Here is a 23,281-nt window from a genome sequence, read left to right on the forward strand (position 1 = left end):
GCAAGGAACACTACATTCAGCCAGTACAAGGGCTAGAACGGCCTCATCCTGGCAACACGTAATCAACATTTTCCCAGGCAGCAGGCCATGCCCCCGGCAGATCCCTCCTGCCCAGACCTATAAATTGCCCCAGCCTTTAAGCAGCAGTGGGCCCTGGCATTAAGCTGGTCTCCCGCCTCTGTAGGTCTAATGCTGGACATAAAGCCTGCATTTGCTGTTAAGCCACTCTCTCTCTCTCTCTCTCTCTCAGCCACTCTCTCTCTCTCTCTCTCTCTGTCTTTCTTTAACCCTTGCCTTCCCTTCAAAACCTGACACCCTGGAGCCAACCACTGATGGGTACTGGCATATAAATACTCTAACTTCTGTACCTTTGGTTAGGACAAATCTGAGGTGCAGACTACACTGTTCCCACTGCTCTCTTGTAGCATTAGTCCAAAATTACCTTCCACCAGACTTGGCTTGTTTTCGTACCCTTGTTTGGTCTCCTTTCTTTCCCTGCCCACTTCCCAACCTCCTTACTATTTTTGTTGTTGGTTTTTTTCCCTGAAAATATGATTACATCACTTTAACATTAATCTTCATCTGAGGATCTGTTTCGGGGGAAGGCAACAGTTTATTTTGGCAACACTATTAGTATTATTTTCATGTTAACATAGGCATGCTACAATAAAGCAAAAAAGTGTATTCACTGGGAACAAAGATAGCCAACAAAAGAGAAATATGTGAGACTATAAAATCAAAGGAATTTTGAGAATAATCCTAATCCTAAATTTGAATTAGAAATATAAGGAAAATATTATAATTTCTTTTAAAAAAAATACCCTTTTCAAGTTCTTCCACTGAAAACTCCGAAAAGCAGCAAAACCCAGGAACAATGAGCACTTAGTGTTCAGAGTGTGGTCTCTAAATGTTATTTCCTGCTGAAAGCAGCCCTCACTTCCTAAGAAAGCCCAGATCTGAGAATAGAAAATATATAAGAGGAAGCTGGAAAGTTTTTTGTGTGTTGGAAGACAAGGAAGCTATTCAAGACCACAAGAGTCATATCATAATGACATGGAAACCAGCTTGAAGGGACTCCCACTGGCCAAAGAAGGAAGAACTATAGCATCAAAAAGAAATAAGAACTACAATAGACTGCAAAACATCAAATAAAATCCGTGAGGTCATAATAGTACTTGGTCATTTTTGCTAAGACACTAAGTTATTCTAGAACTTTATCAAGTAACTATGGTAACTTTCCTATTAAATCTGTATTCCCAGCTTACCAAATGTTTGATAAAGTAAATTTCCTTTTTTATAAAAATATTCTAGCTCGTAAATGAAGGAGACATGATAGAATTAGAAAATCACCATTTTATAACTTCTAAACAAATGATGGATCTAGGCAACATTTACTAACTGTAGTTAAAAGCCATAGGTGAAAGATTGATGAAAACTTTATTAATGAATATGTCAGGCTAAGAATATCTGAAACTACCGATTAATCTTACCACCACTAAAAGTGAAACAACCTGCTATTATGTGCCTCCCAACAGGGTGCGATAGTACCCTGTATCATCCCATATCCCAGTGAAGTGTTTTTGTGCTGAATCTAACCAAGCCTCTGTATATACCTCACAGTTTGCGGAATGTAAGGAAATACAAAAACATATCAAATGATCCTAAAAGGGAGCTATTAGCCAAACCAATTATGAGAGACATTCTGCAAGGGATCCTGTTTTATTGTTGTTGTTTTTAAGTAATGGCAAATGTAAACTGGGAGACGGGATTATTATAAAATAAGAGACATGAGAGCCTTAACAATTAAGCGCCATTATGTGGATCCTATTCAAATTCTCTCTTAAATCAAGCAAATATAAAGGACACAACTTTGAAGCAATTGGGAAAATTGTCATAATGGTTGGATATTAGGTGATGTTAAGGGATTATTGTTTATTTACTAGATGTGCTGATAGCATGTTAGTTATATTTTTTAAAGTTCTAATGAATTAGATAGCCATGCTGAATGTTTTACAGAAGAAATGACATAATGCCTGAGATTTGCTTTAAAATGCTACAAAAAAACAACCATTGAATGTTGTTGGTAACATTCAAATGACCAAATGAAAACTCAAATGGCCAAATATTGATAATTATTGAAGTGGGTGAATATGTACACAGTTATCTTAAACTGATCTACTTTTTTGTATGCTTAAACATTTCCATAATAAGAAGATAAATTTTAAAACTTAATACATGAAATACAGAATCCAAAAGAAACAATTTCAAAGAATCTCACAGATCAGCAGAAAGCTTTGGGGCCAGCAAACAGAAAGATGGTTCTCCTTCAGGTAATCAGTACCAGAACTGCCATATTGATGGCAGATGGGAGTGTTATTATTTAACACATGGACATTGAACAACTGCTGACCTAGGGGTTTCAATCACTAAAAGGGCTCCTCTTTCAGAAAATGCCAGAAATTGCCAAGCATGAAACAGAACAGACAGTACAAATATTCTGCAACATACAGAAGAGGACCAGCAGAATCTGGACTTCTGAAAAAGAAAAAATCCAACTCAATAACAACATCAAAGTCTCCTGGGCAAAGGAGTTAAAGATTTACAACACTTCTTTAGAGGAAAAAAGTAACTGGTTCAATTTACAGACAATCCGCTATGTGCCAAACATTTAATGAGCACTTTAAAACATGATAAAAAAGATTAAAAAATATTTGTTAAGCATGAAATAAATTGTCTATAATGCAAAATCCGTGATTTTAGTGCTTGGATATGTTTAAGTAATTAGTAGATTACCTTTGAAGAGTTCTAAGTTAAAAGTATTAGGGGACAGGCATGGTGGCTCACACCTGTCATTCCAACACTCGAGAGGCCAAGGCACGAGGATTGTTTGAGGCAAGAAGTTTGAAATCAATCTGGGCAACACAGCAAGACCCTGTCTCTACCAATTAGCTGGGTACAGTGTTGCATACCTGTAATCCCAGCTACTCGGGGCTGAAGTGGAAGGATCCCTTGAGCTCAGGAGTTCAAGTCTACACTGAGCTATAATTGCACCATAGCACTCCAGCCTGGGTGACACAGTGAGATCCTGTCTCTCTATTTTTGTTTTTTTTAATGTTTCTGGATATTTCGATAACCAAATGGCTGAACCAGAATCTACAGTAATTGCAGGAGGAGCCATGAGAGAAGCCACACCTTCCAGAGGACATGCCTCAATAAAACATACCTCTTTCTGAGTATGCCAAATGTCAGACAGATGTACCGTTTAGAGAGGAGTGTGGAGGAGACAGGGTGAGGGAAGGAGGAAGGAAGGAAAGAGGGGGGGAGAAGGAAGAAGGGAAAGAGAAGGAAGAAAGAAAAAAGGGAGAAAAGGAAGAAGAAAAGAAGGGAATTAAGAGTAAAAATTTAATAGGGCATTTATGGGGCATTTAGAAAGCCACAACATTCCTGTGAGAACAGCATTGAGTACCCAGAGCCATCTTTAATAGAGAAATCTTGAGAGCACTTTTGGCAGGCAAGCTTTATCTCCTGGGCAGGGAGAGAGACTAAGGGTGTCTGCTTATTATGCCATGAAATTACTGGCAGATTCCCAGATTTCTGGTCCACTGGATGATTTTGACCTACACACCTTCCATGAAGCTTTAAGGAAAAGGTAAAAGTAAAGTTAAAAGTTAAGCTTTTAACTTTGACACAGCGATGTCAAAAGATTTGGTGAATGATTTATGGGGCTAAACTTGGTAATCTCAGAAAGTCAATATTGTGTAAAGTTGAGAGAAAAGTCTTCACAGAGGAAGAAGAAATCACTCTTTTGTTCTGAATCAGGTTAGTCTCACTCTTATAAGGGGCTCATTAAATGAAATGAACAATCAGTTGATTCCCCAGAGGGCCATAAGGGGGCATTCCCTGGCAAAGATATTATTGAAAGTACTTAGCAATAGGGGAAAATTTGGGGGAGGGTGGAATATGCCCTATCTTCTGAGGCTTTTCACAAGAGAAAAAAGAACATATTTTTAGCAATCAGTGTGAGGTTCACAGGGACACAAGAAAACAGAAGTGTGTGTTGTACAGTGTGTGATGCTTGTATAGGTGTGGTGTGCTGTGTCTGTAATGTGTGTGGCACACTGTGTGTGCCTGGTGCATATGTGCCTATGGTTTGTGTGTGCGTGTGGTTATGTGTGTGGTGTTTTTAGTTTGTACTTCCATTTTGAGGATGCAGTATTGTAACGTGTTTATAAGTTTGGTTTGCTATGTGTCTGGAGTGTATGTGTGCAGAACATAAGGGGAGTTTGTACCATGTGTTTATGTTGTATGTATGTATGTGATGCATACGTATGGGTGGTTTGTGTGTGCGCTTGGTGTGTATGTATATGTGTATTGAAATAAACAGCAGGCCCAGAAGAGGTTCCAGGGTGTGATAATGATGGTTGGCAAATTGCTTACTCAAAAGTACTTTGCAAATCCAATCTCAGGACTTAGGTATCTTTGGGGCACTAGGTATCATATAATCTGATATGGTAAAATCCTGAGGTCTAAGCTGACTAGCACATGTTGGTGTTTGATGGTAAGGGGTTGCCTGACAGGAGACTGCTCCACTCTGATTCATCCACAGTACTTCCTGCCATAAAACTTTGCATCAGTGGCTGCTCTATCCACAGAAACTGAAGATATGGACAGGGGCATGTGGAAGTATAATGAATGATTAGCCTCTGCTTGAGTTGGTAGTATCAGTAAGCAGACAGTATCTTTCAGCTCTATTAAGATACAGGGGGAAAAAAGGAATTTGTTTTACCTTTGCTTACTCCTTTTCTGACATTCTTCCTTTCTTTGTGTACTGCCAAGTTTCTGATCTATAGCAATCTCCTTCTGCCTGAAAGGCTTCTATTAATGTTCCTTGTAGAGCAGGTCTACTGATAATGAATTCTTTCCATTTCTCACTTTGGAGGAATATTATCATGGATTTAGAATTCTGGATTGGCAGGGTTATTTGTTTGTTCTCTGTAGTTTTCAGGTCTTCCATATATTTTTAATCAACCAAAACAATCACAAAAGTAAAATAAATATCAAGGGAAGCACATAATGGAGGTGAATGGGCACTGCTGTGATGGAGCAAGTTACCCTTGGAAGCAGTTTTAAATCAGAGAGGAGTACTGGGTAGTGTTTGGTCAGTTACCTCTCTACATTATGCTGACATCAACGTGTTTTGTGCTCACAGTGGGTGGAGGCCAAACCCTTCAGCAAGAAGAGGAGCAACTTCAGTCGTGTATGCAAATGGATAACCAGTTGCCTCCCAAAAAAGGTAGCACTTTATTCTGTTCCATTAAATAGGCTTTTTGCTTCTTAAATATTACATCACAAATTCCATGTGGAGGAATATTTTTGTGAAATACATATGGGGTCTTAAAAATGTTCAGGAAAGAAGGTAGAAGAAACTAGTCCTACTACGGTTTTCCACCAGAAAAGCCCTAAATAAAAAGATTCTACATACTCTGGTGGCTCACACTTTATTTTCATTTTTGTACACTTGTCAGTTTATCATTTAGTGGAAAATATCAGAAAAATCTGGGCTATTTTGGTTCCATCTCCAAGAGAAGGAGAGATACATCTGTAAGAGGAAGTAAGGCAGGATGAATGTTCTTGAGTCCCTGCATTCTCGGATATCAACAGCTGGATGTGTACTGAATATTTTTTAAGAGAAACTGTTTATTTTAGGCAGGGTAGTGTAATGACAATAAAGGATTACTGCTATTGGCTTAGTGTTGTGTCAATGTCATGGGGGACAAAATCTCAGAAAAGGAGATGAGCAATAGATTGTATAATTTTTCAACTTATGTAAAAGTTACTGTATATTAAATTTTATGTTTCTTATTGTATCAACTTTGATACTTAATTATTTTGATTAAGTTGTCCATTTAATCTGCATTCAAAGTTTATATATATATATATGTATATACTCTTTTTTTCTAATATCATTCATTTCTGCCCTTACGTATTTAGTTCCTTTTTAGACTCTTTGGGTTTATTCCTTTGTTTAGTTTCCAATTTTTTAAATTCTTTCTTTTTTGATAAATATATTAACAGATTCACATTTTGCTCTCTCCATGAGTTTGATATGCAGTATTCTTACTATTACTCAATCCCAAACACTTTAGAAATCCCCCTGTGGTCTTCTTTTTAACTTAAAACTTGTTTAGACATAATTCATGGACTTTCTGGAGCAATGTGGAGGAGAGAAATGAGTAAAACTCAAAAGGGTACCCCTAAATGACCAAGACAATGAGCCCTTCTCTGACGTGGTGACAGTGACTTCGCCTTTACCATGTTGAGACTTTTTTCTCTCCTGCAGGAGTGTTTACAAAGTTTCTGATAGCTTTCTAGATCCATTCACTTCCCTAAGATAATGAGTTTAGGCTGCAAATCAAAGGAAGGGCTGACTGATTATTAAAATTCTCAGGGATATTATTTTACCCCCTTCTATTCAGCTCTTAAGTTCATATGGCACAAAATTTTTTGGCAGTCCACTGACAAGGTAAAGGCGCAATGTGTTCATCCTCCATTGACCATGTAAGTCTTTGACATCTAAGTATTTTAGGAGAGGGTCTCCTACTATATAGTATCGCATTGCTAGGACCTTGGTATTTGATTCCTGTTATCCCCATATCATGGAAGGCCCAAAATTCCAAGATCAAAAGTCCACAGTGAAACATCTGACTTCAATGCTCAACTTATGTTTTGAGGCCCCCATCTTCACTAAGCCCTTGGCCTGAATATTTCATCTTTCCTCTTAGATCACCCATGCCTTTAATACAATGTTTTATTTTAAGCATATTTTTATCTAATATTCTTATCTTTTAACAATGGAAGCTCAGGCTAGTCCAGGAAACTAGCCAACTATTTGTTGGGTACTAACGCTTTTTTTCATTTAACAGTTTACTTAAAGAGTATTCCACAATTTTCGGCAGAGATTTTTCCTCAGCATTTTTATAGCTGCAAATGACTTTGGTATGGATGGATATATCATAATTTATTTAAATGGTCACTGATTTATAAACATCTAATTTGTTTACAGTCTTTTACCAGTTCAAATGATTCTATAAGAATGTTGCAAAATGATATAAAATTCAATTCAATAGGATGATATAAAATATTTATACATCTAATAAAATACCTTCCAACATATAAAGCAAAATAATCCTATGAAAATTATAAAGATATCAAATCCTAAATAAAATATTAACAGAACAAAGCAAGTCTAAGAATTTATAAAACCATTAAAAAAGCAACCACTACACTAAGTCAGGTTTATCCTCAAAATGAAAGAGTAACTTAATGTTAGAAAATGTATACATATCACTCCACACAAATTAATTGAAAGATGAAAACTGTACGATTATCTCAATAGATATAAAAAATCTATTTATTTATGACGTTAATATTTATTTGCAATAAAAAATTCTTAGTTAACTATGAATGTGCAGTAGACAGAATTCCAAGATGGCCCCCAAGCTCCCTGGCCCCTGTTTTATTCTTGGGTGGAACAATGATCACAGAGGATACAGCCCAGAGCCCAGAGGGTGCAGCCAAGAGCCACAAGAATTATCTCCAGGCCTCATGAAAAATCCAACATTGGCCTGGCTGAACTTCAGAACCTTTATGGATCGATGACTCCTTTTTGTCTCTATTTTCCCACCTTGGAACTGGAATGTCTATAGCTTTATCCTACGCCTGTTCCACCATTACGTGGTAAAAGTGTTAGGGGCATATAACTCGTCTCTTTAGTTTCACAAGCCCACAGAGAGAAATTGTGGCCAAGGATGGATTAATCATAGGCGCCTCTTCCACACCCAATTTAGATGATGAGAATTTGGACTGTGCTATGAGATTTTGATGAGGTTTTGAACTTAAGTTGATAATGTAATAAAACGAAGAATTTGGGAAGCTTGAAATGGGTGAATGTGTTTTGCATGTGAAATGAACATGAGTCTTTAAGAGCCAGATGGTGGACTGCGGTAGGCAGAATTCTCCGTTTACTTTCAAGATTCCCAGCCCCTGGTGTATACACACTTTCTCCCAGTTATTTAAGCAAACATTAAGCTAGGTGCTGCTTCAAGGGGTTTTGCAGATGTCATTATGGTCCCAAATCAGTTAATCTTAAATAAGGAAATTATGCATTATTAGGAGAGATCTAATCACATGAGCCCTTTAAATCTGGTTGTACAGGTCAGAGACACAGTAGTTAGATTCAAAGAGTGAGAGGGATTCAACATAAAGTAGATTCCCATTGCTGATTTTGGAGATGGAGGGGGCCATACTGATTAATTTTGCCATTTTTGAACTTCATAAAACTAGATTCCTATAGTATATACTGTCTGGTGTCTAGCTTCTTTAACTGAACATGTTTTTGTTGAAATTCATCCATATTTATCCAAATTGTTGTGTATAAGTAGTTCCTTCCTTTTTTTTTCTGAGTAATATGCATTGTATTAAAATACCACAATATGTTCATTCTTTCCAAACATTCTACTATTTTGAATAAAGCTGCTATAAACATTTCTGTACATGTCGTTTTGTAGACATATACCTATATTTCTCTTGAAAAAAATGCCATTTGTTGAAAAAGACTTTACTTTCCTCCAATGAATTGCATTAGTACATTTATTTTTTAAAAGTTAACCATATATGCCTGTTTCTGGACTCCCTACTTTCTTCCATCAATGAACTTGTTTGGCTGTACACCAACTGATTACTCTAGCTTATATCAATAAGTAATTACATTTTTTTAAATGCCATTTTTCTCCACATTGGGCATATATGAGTCTTTCATCCAGTGTATTTTTAAAATGTTGGAAAAGAAATAGTTTTCTTGACAGAAAATGTCTTTGTTGTTATAAAGGGGACTTACATCCAAGAGTAACACAGGGTGTTTATAAAGGGTCTTTTAAAAAATAGACATGAGCCAAAGAACTTTAAAGATTGGCTTAATTTTCTTGGAATTTCTAGTTGGCATTATACTTTTAAGGAGAATATGGTACTATTATATCAGTCTCACATCTTTCTATTATATAATAATTACCAAAGGTCATTAAGTACAATAAAATTTTAAATTAATATCTAGGAGTCCAAATTTCTGAATGTCCCTCCTATACTTAAAGTATGTTTTTATCTCAGCTGTGTCAATAATTGAGACTTTCTGTTTTACTTTGCAGTTCCAGGTTTCTGTTCCTTTCGCTATGGATTGTCTTTCCTTGTGCACTGTTGTAATGTTATAACAGCAGCACAGCGCACATGCCTGAACCTCACAATGGTAGTCATGGTGAATAGCACAGATCCACATGGTTTGCTCAACACCTCCACAAAGAAGCTCCTGGATAATATAAAGGTATATCAATAATTTTCTCCACAGTCAAATGTTTAAAACCCTCTCTTGCTAACTAACTTGTGTAGAGATGGAATTGTATTAATATGATAATATAATTGAAAAAGAAGCTCAAGTCTTCATCTACCTTGCCAGGAGTGACCTAAATAAAATGCTCCATGATTAAAGTATGCCTCAATACTTCTGAAGGGCTTCTTGTGTAAATCCTTCTATGCAAGTGAGAATAAAACCCTAAAGTTAGGGTTTCTGTACAATCTAGAAATTTGGACAAGAGAAAAAAAAAGGAAAGTATTTTAAACCAGAAGTGGAAGGTGAAGACACATTACATTTTTTAAGTTTTTGACAAGCAGGATATTTAAATGTTTCATTAATTTCATTTCTGGAAGATAATCAGTTGTTATCTGCCAGAAGCTATAGATGCAGGAAAAAATAAAAACAAGATAGGTAATGTCAGTAAAAAGATGGAAACTATAAAAAGAGTAAAAAAGAAAAACTAGAAATCAAGGAAACTATATCAAAGAATGCTTTTGAGGGGCTCATCAGTAGACTCCACACCACTGAAGACAGAATTAGTGAACATGAACATAGATCAATAGAAACTTCCAAAGTTGAAATGCAAAGAGAAAGAGAATGAAAAAAAAATTAACAGATCATTCCCAAATTGTAGACAGTATCAAATGGTGTAACATGTACATGACCAGAATGCTAGAGAGAATAGGAAACAAGAAATATTTTTTTTTTAAATGGCTGAGAACTTTCCATAATTAATGACAGACATCAAACCACAGATCCAAGAAGCTCAGAGAACACCAAACAAGGTAAATAGCAAAAAGAAAAACAAAGAAAAGCCACCTAGGCATACCATATTTAAATTTCAGAAGACCAAGACAAAAAGAACATTTCAATAAAACCAGAGGAAGAAAATACCTACAGGGGAACAAGTATAAGAATTATAGCAGACTTCTCATCAGAAACCACGCAAACAAGGAGAGAAAAGTGAACTTTTTAATGTGTTGAAAGAAAACCCCTGCCAACCTAGAATTCTGTATTCAATAAAATTATTGACAAAATTGAAAGACTATAAAATTTCAAGCTGTAGCTGTAACTTGAAAAAGCCTTTATTGTCTTTCAATTTTTGTCCTTCAATTTTCCCTCCATATATATGAATTTACTGCCATTGGGCTTACCACAAAAGAAATGTTAAAAGATGGTAGATTTTAATCCAACTATATTGATAACCACTTTAAATGTGAATGTTCTAAACATACCAGTTAAAAGACAGAAATTGTTAGAATTGATAACAAATAAAGATCCTCAAATATTCTATCTACAAGAAATCCTGTTAAAATATAAAGAATCAGATAGGTTAGACGTAAAGGGATGAAGAAAGATGTAAACTACGCAATCATGAGAACACAAATAAAAAGAAAACTGAAGTAGCTATATTAATTTTAGATAAAGCAGAGTTTATAGCAATGAAGATAACCAGAGATAAAGAGGGCATTAGTCAATGATAAAAAGAGTGAATTCTCCAAAAACAAATGATTCTAAACATGATCCCTAACAACAAATGATCCCTAACAACAGAGCAGCAAAATATAGGAGGCAAAAACTGAGAACTGAAAGGAAGAATAGAAAAATACACACTTGGTAACTGTTTTCTATTTGTTAAGTCTGTTCTTTGCTAATTTTTTTTGTTCACATTTTGCCTTCTCTGGGTTTAACTGAGCATTTTATATGATTGAATTTTATCTCCCCTCTTGATATATCATTTATACTTGAGAAAACCTGTTTTAATAGCTTCTATAGGTTTTATAATATACATTTGTAATAATATAAATCTACCCCATATAACACTACACTATTTCATGTATCATGAAGGCATCTTGTAACAGAATATTTCCAATTCCTCTCTCCCATCTCTGTGACTACTGTTATTCATTTTATGTATCTATATGTTATAAACACTCAAAACATTCCTTCAACAAAAAGTTATCTTTTAGATCAATTCAAAATAAAATATTTTCCACTTTCATTTATTCTTTTCTAATGGTCTTACTTCTTAAATATAAATCCACATTTTTTAGCTATACCACTTTTCTTCTGCTTGAAGAATTTCTTTTAACATTTTTGTGTGTTGTGCTTTTGTAGTTGCATATAAGAAATCTTTGCATAACCCAAGATCAAAAAAATTTTCTATGTTTTAGAAGTTTTATAATTTTTCATTTTACAGTTAAATCTATGATTCATTTTGAATTACTTTTTGTATATGTTGCATTAAAGATTTTTTTTAACATATGGATATACAATTTTTTTCCAGCCCAATTTGTTGAGAAATCTTTTCTTTCTCCATTGAATTACCTCTGAATGTTCATTGAAAATTAGTAGCTGGAGGTGTAACACTACCTACTGGAATTTTAAGACTTACACAGTTATAGTAATAAAGACAGCATAGAATTAGTGTAAAGACAGAAAATAAATCAATGAAATATAATAGAGAGACTGACACACATATGAACAACTGATTTTTTAAGATATGCAAAAGAACAAACATAAAACTGGACTTCATCAGAATTTAAAATACTGTTAAGACAATGAAAAAACAAGCCAGTGACAGGGGCACATGTTTGCAAATCATATCTTATAAAGAACTTCTATCCATACTCAATTAAAAAACACAACCCGATACAAAAAATGGAAAAAAGATGTGAACAGCTATCTCACCAATGGGAATACACAGAGGAAAAATACTCACATGAAAAGATGCTCTACATCATTTGACATTGGAGACAAACATCAACTACAAAGATAAATTACTGCACACTGATTCAAATGGTTAAAATTGTAATGATTGCAAATACAAAATGTGTGCAGGAATGTGGAAGAACTAGAATTCTCCTACAGTCCTGGTGAGAATGAAATGTGGTGCCACCACTTTGGAATACATTTTGTCATTTCATAAAAAAATTAAGCATACACCTACCATATGAGACAGCCATTCCACTGTTAGTTATTTACTGAAGAGAAATAAAAACATATGTCTAATCAGAGACTTATACATAAATGTTCTATAAACATTTTTGTCTAGCTTTATTTCGATAGCCAAAAAACTATAAATAACCTAAATGTCCATTAGTAGGTGAATGAATGAACAAACTATGGCACATCCACAAAATATAGTACTACTTAGCAGTGTAAATAGAATGAACTACTGACACAAAGAACAACATAGATGAAACTTAAGATAATTATGCCAAGTGAAATTAGCTAGACAATAAAAAAGAGTACATATGACAGGACTCCCTTAATATAAAACTTCTAGGTGGTGATAGCTTCACAAGTATATATATAGATACAGTTTATTGTGTCAATTATCTATTTTATATAAAATCTATTGTATATAAAATCTATTTTATATAAAGTCTATTTTATATAAAAGTGTTTTGAATTGTATTCTTAAATATTTATGGTATTCCAGTGCTTTGGTTTAAATACTGAGAACCTCATATTCTAGAGAAATGGCAACTCATGGGAGTTGTATTTTAGAGCCTTCTCTATGGCTCTAAAAGAGGAGGGAGCTCTTGAGCTATGAAACTTGAAAGATTTCTCTAGCACATGCATCAGCCTGCCACCCCATGAAACCTTTTGCCATCCCATGAAATTTCCTGTCACAATTCAGTTTACTGCTACATAAGGTACTACATTTAAAAATGAAGAAATAGAATACATAATTATTCTAAATAGAAAAACACACCAGAAAATTATTCCACAAAGCAGATCTAAATTGTAGTCTAACATTACAAAATAACCTAAAAATTAGTAAAGCAATTATAGCTATGGAAGATACTGCACCATAGTGCAGTATCTACAAGAACTCAAAGTAGACATGGCCAGACCACAGGAGGCTATGCTTGAAGAGCAGATGAATGAAAAAAGGAAATTGACAGGAAAGGATTACCAAAAAGTCAGAAAGAACACTTTAGAAAAAAAGATGAAATAACAAGAAAAACAAGGAAGAACAGACACACACAGATATTTTACCACAGTAAGAAACACTGATTATAGAAAAGAAGATGAAAAAGAAGGTAGATGAGGAATATTCTGTAGTCAGTCTTCCCTCTTCCATCAAAGTCAAGGAGAATGTGTTATTATTCTTTTTAAAGTGTACCAACCTGACAGAAATTCTACCATAACTTTAAAGTATATATTCTTTTATTACTAATGGTATTACACATTTGTATATTTCTGTGACCTATGGTTATTGATCATTTCCATTTTGTTCTCTTATAAATTATCTAGTGATACCCTTGATACATGTTCCTTGCTTAGGTATTGTATATCTCTTATTCATTTATATGACCCATACAAATGTGTATATATATTTATTTCTAAGATTTACATAAAGTCATTTATATGTTTATATGTGGAGTTCTTTGTTCAATGGCAACTAGTTAATGCATTGAATAGAAAAATATAAACTGAGGATTTATTTTTCTGGTGTGAGTAGTTTCAGTCTGAGCTCAAGGGATTTAAACCAATTCTGGTGAACTTTTTTTATTTTCTACATTCTGCTGTGGAGAGTGATGGCTTTAAGTCATAAGAGAAACTATCCAAGATTTTGAGTGATCTGTTCACATGCACAGGGAGAGTTGAACAAATGTTTGTTGGTCCATCTCATATGGGTATGGGTGAGTATTGACTTTCTTGGTGCTTCTTGTGATTAAAAACAAGAAAAAACAAAACCTGACTGAGCATTCTGCTTCATCTTCTGTGTAGCCTTCTTCCCCTCAGTGGAAAAGATCTGGAACTTCCCTGGCACCCAGGCTACTATACAGATGTGTCTCACTGGTTATTATTTGGTATTCTCAGAGAATCACTCCTATCAGATTTCTCCATGGAAGTCCTTTTCCATCCAAGAGAAATATACACTCTAGAGGCCACAGCTATAGGGTGACAGGGACTTGAAAAGGAGAGAAAAAAAGAGGAATGGAGGGATAAGATAATAGTGATGACAACAAACATATGGATTCCTACCTATTTTATTTAATATTGAACCAAAAATAACACCCAGCACATTCACTGTTTATTCAGGAAACTCATTGTTACTTAATATGTTCCTCCTAATTATGCAACTAACAGAGAAAGTTTAGAAAATGCCACTATCTTAGACACTTCCAAATAAACTTTATCCTGTCCTCCCCTACTACCATTAAGATTTCTTCCTATTCAGTGGGTCCAAAAACATGTGCAACCTCCTTCTTCATAGTCTCAACAATAAATTCAACATTAGGATTTTCTTTCATCATTCTTTAATAATGTAAAAAGAAACTATAGAAGGCCCTCTAACGTAGGAATGGACCAACAAATGCATTCTGGAAAAATCATGCCACATGAGAACCAAGTAAAAGAAGAGAAATGACCTTTTTCTTTTTACTGTTCCATGCAGTTGTTTTTACAGCTCAGACAGAACTCTTCATGGTTTTATTTTCTCTCTATCACAACTTTTCTCTCTGGGAGCAATATGTATGTGGGGAAAAGTGGTTTTGTGAATGAGTTTAAATTAATGGAGGAGTTAGAGAAAGTGAACAGGCAAGAGGAAATTCACAACTGTAGTATACTATGAAGTACAGGAAATTATTGAAATGTATGTATGCTGTGCAGGAGGAGTTTACATGCAGTTTAGCAACATTCAAGAAACAAGCATTAAATGTCTATGCTGTGAGAGGTATTGGAGGGAGGTACAGATGGTGTCCTTGGCTGTGAGGACTTTACATTACTCCAACAATAAAATGTAAATATGTATAGAAAATGGTGTGATTAAAGAATAAAGAAGGTCATGAATAAAGCATACTAATAAGAAGGGAGCTACTTTACAAGAGGTGAGCCAGAAGAACAGTTTCCCTGAATCCCTGAATGTCACAGTAAATTTCTGATATGCAGAGTGATTCGACGTATCCCTCCCTTGTCTTTTAGAACCCTGTGTATAACTGGAGCCCAGATATCCAGGGACTTATCTTGAGTTCCACCTTCTATGGTTTCGTCATCATCCAAGTTCCTGTTGGATACTTCTCTGGAATATATTCTACGAAGAAAATGATTGGCTTTGCATTATGCCTCAGCTCTGTGTTAAGCCTACTCATCCCACCAGCAGCTGGAATTGGAGTAGCTTGGGTCATTGTATGTCGAGCAGTTCAGGGAGTAGCCCAGGTATTAAAATAATGCTAAAACTAAACAGAGTTTAAATTCACAGGAAGTATTAGAGATTAAATGTCAAAACTTTCTCATTTCAGGGGATAGTTGGAACAGCCCAGTTTGAAATACATGTCAAATGGGCTCCTCCCCTGGAACGAGGCCGACTTACTTCTATAAGTACATCAGGTAAAGAGTTAGAGACTAGAATGTTTGAATCCTATTTTCATCTCATTGTATTATGTTCTTCCCTAGAGCCATAAGAAACATGTGTTTTGAATGGTCAAGGGCTTTGGAAATCATCTATTTCAGCATTGTTGCTGTGAAGATGAGAGAACTGTATAGAATGGAGAAGAGGCATCCTTACCTCAACAGAGAGAAAAGAAAATATTTTTATTATTTTCTTTTGATATTTGTGTTATGATACACAAATTTATTTCACAGGAAATTGTTCATTGCTACAGCGAGACTACATTATCTGTACTTTCAGATGCCTGCATTAATTAGGGATGTTCTTTGTACCTACTGATTAGGGTTTTTGCTGGGACCCTTTATTGTCCTACTTGTGACTGGAGTAATCTGTGAATCTCTGGGCTGGCCCATGGTCTTCTATATTTTTGGTGAGTCTCCTTCTGTAAAATCCTAGTTATTATTCAGCAGAATCTAAGAAAAATTTAAACATTAAAACCCAATATAATGTAATAATTCATATAAAGTTAAAATTAAAAATCAAGAACTCCACTGAGTGAAAGAGAAAAGTCAATATTCATTAAGTTCCTACCACAAGCAAGGTATTATGATGCTTAAAACTATACATGTATTTTCATACATAACTTTTGTAATTCTATAATGTAGGTGCTATAGATGCATATGCTTTTATATGAAACTCTCCAGGAAAAGGATGATCAGAATAAATAAGTTTATAGATTTCAGAAATATATTACTTTTTATACTTAACATTCAAAGCATGATGTGGAGCACTACCCCATAATCAAACACATTAATTTCTACAGTAAAAAATGAAATCTGTGCAAACTAGAATACACACAAAAACTATAAAGAAATAAGGTTTACAAATAAGTGATAAAATCACTTTTGGCTCTCTGATCTTGATTTCAGGTTTGTGAATAAGAAAATGTGGATAGGTTCTATTATGCCCATTTGATATGTGAGGAAATTTCAAAAGGCTTAGGTAACTTGATCAAAGTCATATACTTAAGGCAAAATTAGAAGAATTTATTTACAAAATGATCACTTAAAAAGGAAAGTATGAGATGTGGTAGAATCCCAGGAATAGTCCAGTTACCTGGGGCTAGTGATACAGGAGCTCGTAACATCTAGCATCCCCAGGTCCAAAGGCATCAAGCAAGGAAGTAGTTATCAGAATCCATTAGGAGAGCTCTATAGAGCAGGATGCCTCCTGATTTTTCCTAAAAGGACACATAGATTGAGGCAATCACAGGACAGAGGTAACCAGGGTTTGAAAAAGCACCTTGATCTCACTCAATTCTCTCCCTCTCATCTCTGCCTGGAATTTCTGTTGGCCAAATCTAGGTAGAAGCAGAGGACATGGAGGCCTACTGATGTTCATTCAAATCAGCCATCTGTAGCCAAAGCAAGGTGAAGAAGGATGAGGAGTACATCTAGGGAGACAAACAGAAGATATCCAATACATACAGTGAGCAGATGGCAGAGGCCTAATCTGAAAACACAACTTCCATCCTCAAAATTCCATTGCTGTTATGACTGTGTTAGTCTTCAGTAGTAGACAATGGTCAGTATAGTGATGGAACATTAGCCCCTTATCAGGAAAGGGGCTGAAAAAACTGAGAATGGCTAGCCTGAGGAATAGAAAACTTGAGAAAACATACCTTGTAGGACTTTCATATAAATAAAATGCAGATCTGTTTTGAATTACAAAACTAACCCAAATATGCAGAAATTATGGGGAAGCGGGGGAGCAGGGGAGAGGTTTCAGCTCCATATAAGGAAAACTTTGGAATAACTAATGCTGCCCAACATTGCTGATCAAGGGTTGAATGACATCTAATATTTATGTTGTATTTCTGTGATAAGATCATGTACAGCAATGTATGCCACTTACAGTTATCATGGGTGGCTTCATGAAACTCAAACGAAGCTGTTACACAACTACACATTGTACTATGATAATAGCTTTACTGTGAAGTCCCTCACATGTTTCTACCTTATCACTAAGAATCGAGGAAAAGAGATTAGATGACAGCTGTTTAGGAATTTAGGTGTCTGCCTCCCACAACCCTTTTACTGGAAATTACATGATGTCCACATATGTCAAATGACCTGTTCGTTAGTGGCAGAGGGAAAACTAAAACCAAGATTGTTTTAAAATTCCATTTGAATATTCTTGCCAATAAAGTTGAACAAATCTGAATAGATACTGTTTTAAAGAATAAGACAATAACTGTATTTAAGCAGCTGATAATTGCTGGAGATTACCAAATAGAGTAAATTGAGTCACAGACTTACATTTGCACTTAAAATGGCCTGGCCAGTTGGGCGCAGTGGCTCATGCCTGTAATTCCAGCACTTTGGGATGCTGAGGTGGGTGGATCACCTACAGTCAGGAGTTTGAGACCAGTCTGGCCAACATGGTGAAACCCCATCTCTACTAAAAATACAAAAAATTAGCTGGGTGTGGAGGTGGCCGCCTGTAATCTCATCTACGTGGGAGGCTGAGGCAGGAGAATCACTTGAATCCAGGAGGCGGAGGTTGCAGTGAGCCGAGATCATGCCATTGCACTCCAGCCTGGGCAACAAGAGTGAAACTCTGTCTCAAAAAAAAAAAAAAGCCTATCTATCCTGCTGTATTTGTCTCCTAAAGACTATTTATTTCAAACTCCTTAACTCTTCTCAAATCTCTAAAATGATTCCCTTTCCCTGTCTTCTATCTCAACTAACCTCCCTTTGACCATTGAAATCATTGCATAATCTGTCTGTACCCATTGCCTACATTTCCTAGCATCTCACACTCTCCTTAACTCACATGTGACTAGTGTCTGTGCCATCAAACACAGCTGTTGCCAAGATCACTTATGGCTTCTGTCACAGCTGCCCTGAGGCCAGGCCAGAGGGCCCTTGCCCTGGATTCCACATTGTGGAGAGCCCATTCTAGCCCCTCTCTAGCTAGGCTCTCTTCATAGGGCAGGTGCCAAGACAGTAGGCTCTGTAGAGCTCATGACTCTGCTTCTAATCATTATACCTGGAATGTGTTGCTTAAATAGAACCAAGGCTATTGGTTATATTGGAAAAGACCAGCAGGGTTCTTCCCAATATCCATTGAATTGCGGAGTGACCAAGGGAGGTAGGAGGCACTATTTGCACAAGATATGAATGGTACACCATTGGGGAAGGCAAGGGTTTCCACATATATCCATTCAAAGTACCTAGCAAGGTGGGAATGGATCTGGGTAGGAATGGGTCAAGCTTCAGACTAGTCACCAGAGATTTGTGTTCAGAATTCTAAATTTAAACATGACTCTTCAGGTTATTTTTTTCCCCTTTGGCTTCTTTCAAAATTGTCTTTGATTTATTGAAGTTGAATATTATATTGTAACTGAAAATCAAGTTAGTTGCTTACCACATGTACAGTCCAATTAACAAAAGTGGGGGCTGGTACAAGAAAAGTGGATTTATTCCAAAGCTAACTTGGGGAAGGGAAACAAAATTTCTTGCTTTTAAATGTGCTGTTTCACCTTTGGAGCTGAAGTGGCAAAAAAAAAAAGTGAGCATTTTCATAAGGTAGGAGAGGAAATGAGCAAGGGCAGGGGTCCCCTTGCTACCAGGCAGTTATCTACTGCACAGTTGAGGTGGCACTTTCATGGACAGAAGTAGGTTGAAAAAGTGGCCAAAAAGGGCATGTTTTCCATATGCTCTCCTGGTGGAAGAAAGTTCCAAGGCCACTCCTGGAGAGTGGAAGTTCTGAGGCCACGCCCTAGAGATGAAAGTTCCCTGGCAATTTGGTCTGCAGATTGACTGTCAGCTCTGGAGGAGAGCTATGTCTTGAAGCACGTAGTTAGGAGAATTTTTCCTATAGCGAATGTCTGGTGAGGGGAGGAGATGAAACGTTGTATTTGCATTTCTGAACGGCTAAGTTGGAAATGAGAAGCAAGAGGAAAAGGGGAAAGGCGAAAAGAAGAGAAAATTTTTAAAAAAATAGTAATTCATTCTCTTTTTCTTAAAAAACTGGGGACATTTGGTTACAATATGTCAGGTTGTAACTTTATTTTTTTTTATTTATTCTTCTTGGCATTCTCTGGGCTTCTTATATCTGTGGTTTGAAGTTTATTATTAATTTTAAGAAATTCTCAGTGACTATTGCTTTAAATATTTTTTCTATTTTTTTCTTTCCCCTCCTTCCCTTCTTCCCTCCCTCCCTCCTTCCCTTCCTTCCTTCCTCCCTCCCTCCCTCCCTTCATTGCTTTTTCTTTCTTTCTTCCTTTCTTTCTCTTCTTTCCTTTTTTTCTCTTTCTTTCTCTATTTCTTTCTTTCTTCCGGTATGTTTCTTTACGAGTATATTACACCTTGTGGTATTTTTTTGTTACATGTATATTACAGCTTTTATAATTGTCCTACGATTCTTAGATATTCCATTCTTTTTTTTTTTTTTTTGTGAGATGGAGTCTTGCTTTTGTCACCCAGCCTGGAGTGCAATGGCACTATCTCAGCTCAGCGCAACCTCAACCTCCTGGATTGAAGTGATTCTCCTGCCTCAACCCCCTGAGTAGCTGGGATTACAGGGGCACATCACTACGCCCAGCTAATTTTTTTGTATTTTTAGAAGCAACAGGGTTTCACCATGTTGACCAGGCTGGTCACGAACTCCTGACCTCAGGTGATCTGCCTGCCTAGGCCTTCCAAAGTGTTGGGACTACAGGCGTGAGCCACCACGCCCAGACCATTCTGTCTTTTTATTTCTTTTTTCCGTCTTTGCAATTCAGTTTTAGGAATTTCTATAGCCATTTTATCAAGCTCACTGATTTTTTCTTGGTCATGTCTAGTCTACTGATGCATCAAAGGCATTCTTTATTTCTATTATAGTATTTTTATTTCCAGCAGCCCAGCCTCCCCATCTAAGGGTGTAGTTTCTCCCTGAACAATATAATTCATGCTTACAGGTAAACTACCACTCACTAACATTTATGTCCCACAAATAATTTGATCTTTCCGAGTCTCAGTTTGCTCATTTTGAAAAAGAGATAATAAACAGTATTATATGAATTTTCGGGGAGTTGATTGAATAAAATAATTTTTGTTCTTTTTTATCCACTACAAAGTCGACTCCATAAAGGCAGGGATTTTTGTCTGTTTTATTCATTGCTGTATCCCCAGTACTTAAAATAGGTGCATGGTAAATAATCGGCACTTAGTATTTGTTAAATGAATGCAAGTCTTCTGGAAGACTGACTGGTGAGCACTATATACTTCCTGTCCCAACAGAGAATTCCTCACAGTCAAGTTATTCATATAAAAACTCATATAAATAACTTGTCAAACTCTTACAGAACTCCTACAATCCCTGAAGTCTGGGCTATATCTCAGGTACATGGCTGAGGCTACGCTGTCAAAACTGGGTCATAATAGCAAAGACATGGAGTCAACCTAAATGCCCATTAATGATAGACTGGATAAACAAAATGTGGTACATATACACCATTGAATACTATGCAGCCATAAAAAGAATAAGATCATGTCCTTTGCAGGGAAATGAATGGAGCTGGGGGGCCATTCTCCTTAGCAAACTAACACAGTAACAGAAAACTAAATACCACTTGTTCTCATTTATAAGTGGGAGCTAAATGATGAGAACACATGAACACCTAGAGGGGAACAACACACACTGAGGGGAACAACCTCTACCACTGGGTAGAGGGTGAGAAGAGGGAGAGGATCAGGAAAAATAACTAATGGATACTAGGCTTAATGCCTGGGTGATGAAATAATCTGTACAATAAACCCCTATGACACAAGTTTACCTGTATAACTAACCTGCACATGTATCCCTGAACTTAAACATTATAAACACAACAAAACAAAACAACTGGGCAATTGTCAAGCCCTGAGCAGGCTCAGCTGTGCCATATTCGATGGAACACATGAGGAATTTGAAAAGATGAGAGCCCGAAGGCAGGCAGGCCCAGATGTCATGAGTGGAGGGAGCAGAGGATAGGAGATCAGGAAAGGGCATAGGCCTTACCCTATTTCTAGCAGGGAGAGGTCCCTGTGGATAAAAGGAGGACTATGAAAAACATAAGCCTTGTTGCAAAGTTTCAAAAAAGAAACAGGAGGTCCAGGTTCTCAGACTAATACATTGAAAAATGCAAATTCAGGAAAGAGATCCACTACAAACAGAAACTTCCAATTCTAACTTATCCTGCTTTGATAGGTGCTTGTGGCTGTGCTCTATGTCTTCTCTGGTTCATTCTGTTTTATGATGACCCCAAGGACCACCCATGTATAAGCATCAGTGAAAAGGAATACATCACATCCTCCCTGGTCCAGCAGGTAGAGCACAGTTCTCCATATTGGCATCTCCAAGATTCTACTCCAAACTAAACATGTTCCAGTTTGTTCTAATGTGCTAATTATTAATGAATTTCTTTCCAGGTCAGTTCAAGTAGACAATCTCTGCCTATCAAGGCTATGCTTAAATCGCTTCCAGTCTGGGCTGTTTCCATTGGTACTTTTACTTTTTTCTGGTCACATATCATCACGACACTATACACGCCACTGTTTATCAACTCCACGCTTCATGTTAATATAAAAGAGGTAAGTATACTATTTGTTCTGTTTTTAACTTCATGAAAGACTCTGTGTACATTTTTTTTGTCTCTAATGACCCTAGTCTCAGCTCTTGCCAACTCCTCACACTGTCTGGCTACTGCTCCTCACCTGGAAATTAACTGTTTCTGCTCTTTATATGAACATTGCCCAAAACAGAAGGCGTTGATACAGACACAAGTGTCTGGCACTCCAGCAGCAGCGTACATGCATCTGTGTTTCCACACATTCCCCATCTCCCATTTACTGTGTGATTCCCTTTGTATATTACTTAAGGCTCAACACCACCATTCCCTACAGAGACTGGGGGCCTCCTATGAAAGTCACTTAGCCAGGCCCTGTCACTCTGCCAAGCTTTCACCAATCCTCTCCAAGGTAAAGCAATGAGTCTGGGCTATGAAAACAAGACTCAAGTCTTGCTTTGGAAGGACTGGCATACCCATTACTCATCTGGCTTGGAGAATCACTGATACGGGCAAACTCCTATTATTCAAAACCCCAGACAAGACAAGACTCCTTTAGAAATGGAGTCTGTCTGGGCTTACCACTTGCCGCGTTCTGTAGTGAACTTCCAGTAAACCAGCCTAGGGCCCAGCATAACAGTAAGGTCTTATAAACTCTCTCTGACTCAATTTTATACTTCATGAAACCCTGAAGTTGTTGTGAGGATTAGTAGCAGCTGGTCCAGTGTAAGCACTATACACATGTCCGTAATTGTCATCTTTATCCTCTCTTACTATTTTCCCCAGGGCCAGTATTTCCCATTCCCGATGTAGTCTTCCTTCTCTATTAGCCAGTGCTTTTATGTTTCATGATACTGAAATTGGAAGATTTGACAGGTTATGATAAATATTACTGACCTCAAAGCTATTTTTCTCTTTCTTTTGGGTAATGTGATCCCAG

At 36.6% G+C, this 23,281-nt stretch overlaps 1 protein-coding gene across 2 annotated transcripts in view; it reads left to right on the plus strand.

Annotated features, from left to right (window-relative positions):
* Positions 1-3,766: 3,766 nt before the first annotated feature.
* Positions 3,767-23,281, plus strand: part of SLC17A1 (solute carrier family 17 member 1) — a 57,728-nt gene continuing 38,213 nt past the window's right edge. The window contains exons 1-8 of one of the 2 annotated variants that reach the window (XM_023209722.3): positions 3,767-3,819; positions 5,210-5,293; positions 9,201-9,373; positions 15,344-15,577; positions 15,661-15,748; positions 16,093-16,179; positions 21,984-22,102; positions 22,205-22,366. In XM_023209722.3, the coding sequence (XP_023065490.1) occupies positions 5,260-5,293; positions 9,201-9,373; positions 15,344-15,577; positions 15,661-15,748; positions 16,093-16,179; positions 21,984-22,102; positions 22,205-22,366 (897 nt within the window). In that variant the 5' untranslated portion in view covers positions 3,767-3,819; positions 5,210-5,259. Of the gene's footprint in view, positions 3,820-5,209; positions 5,294-9,200; positions 9,374-15,343; positions 15,578-15,660; positions 15,749-16,092; positions 16,180-21,983; positions 22,103-22,204; positions 22,367-23,281 lie in introns of those variants that run through there. The other variant, XM_023209723.1, reaches the window with a different exon arrangement.

The sequence above is a fragment of the Piliocolobus tephrosceles genome, chromosome 5 (genome assembly GCF_002776525.5).
Source record: "Piliocolobus tephrosceles isolate RC106 chromosome 5, ASM277652v3, whole genome shotgun sequence".
Classification (NCBI taxonomy): domain Eukaryota; kingdom Metazoa; phylum Chordata; class Mammalia; order Primates; family Cercopithecidae; genus Piliocolobus; species Piliocolobus tephrosceles.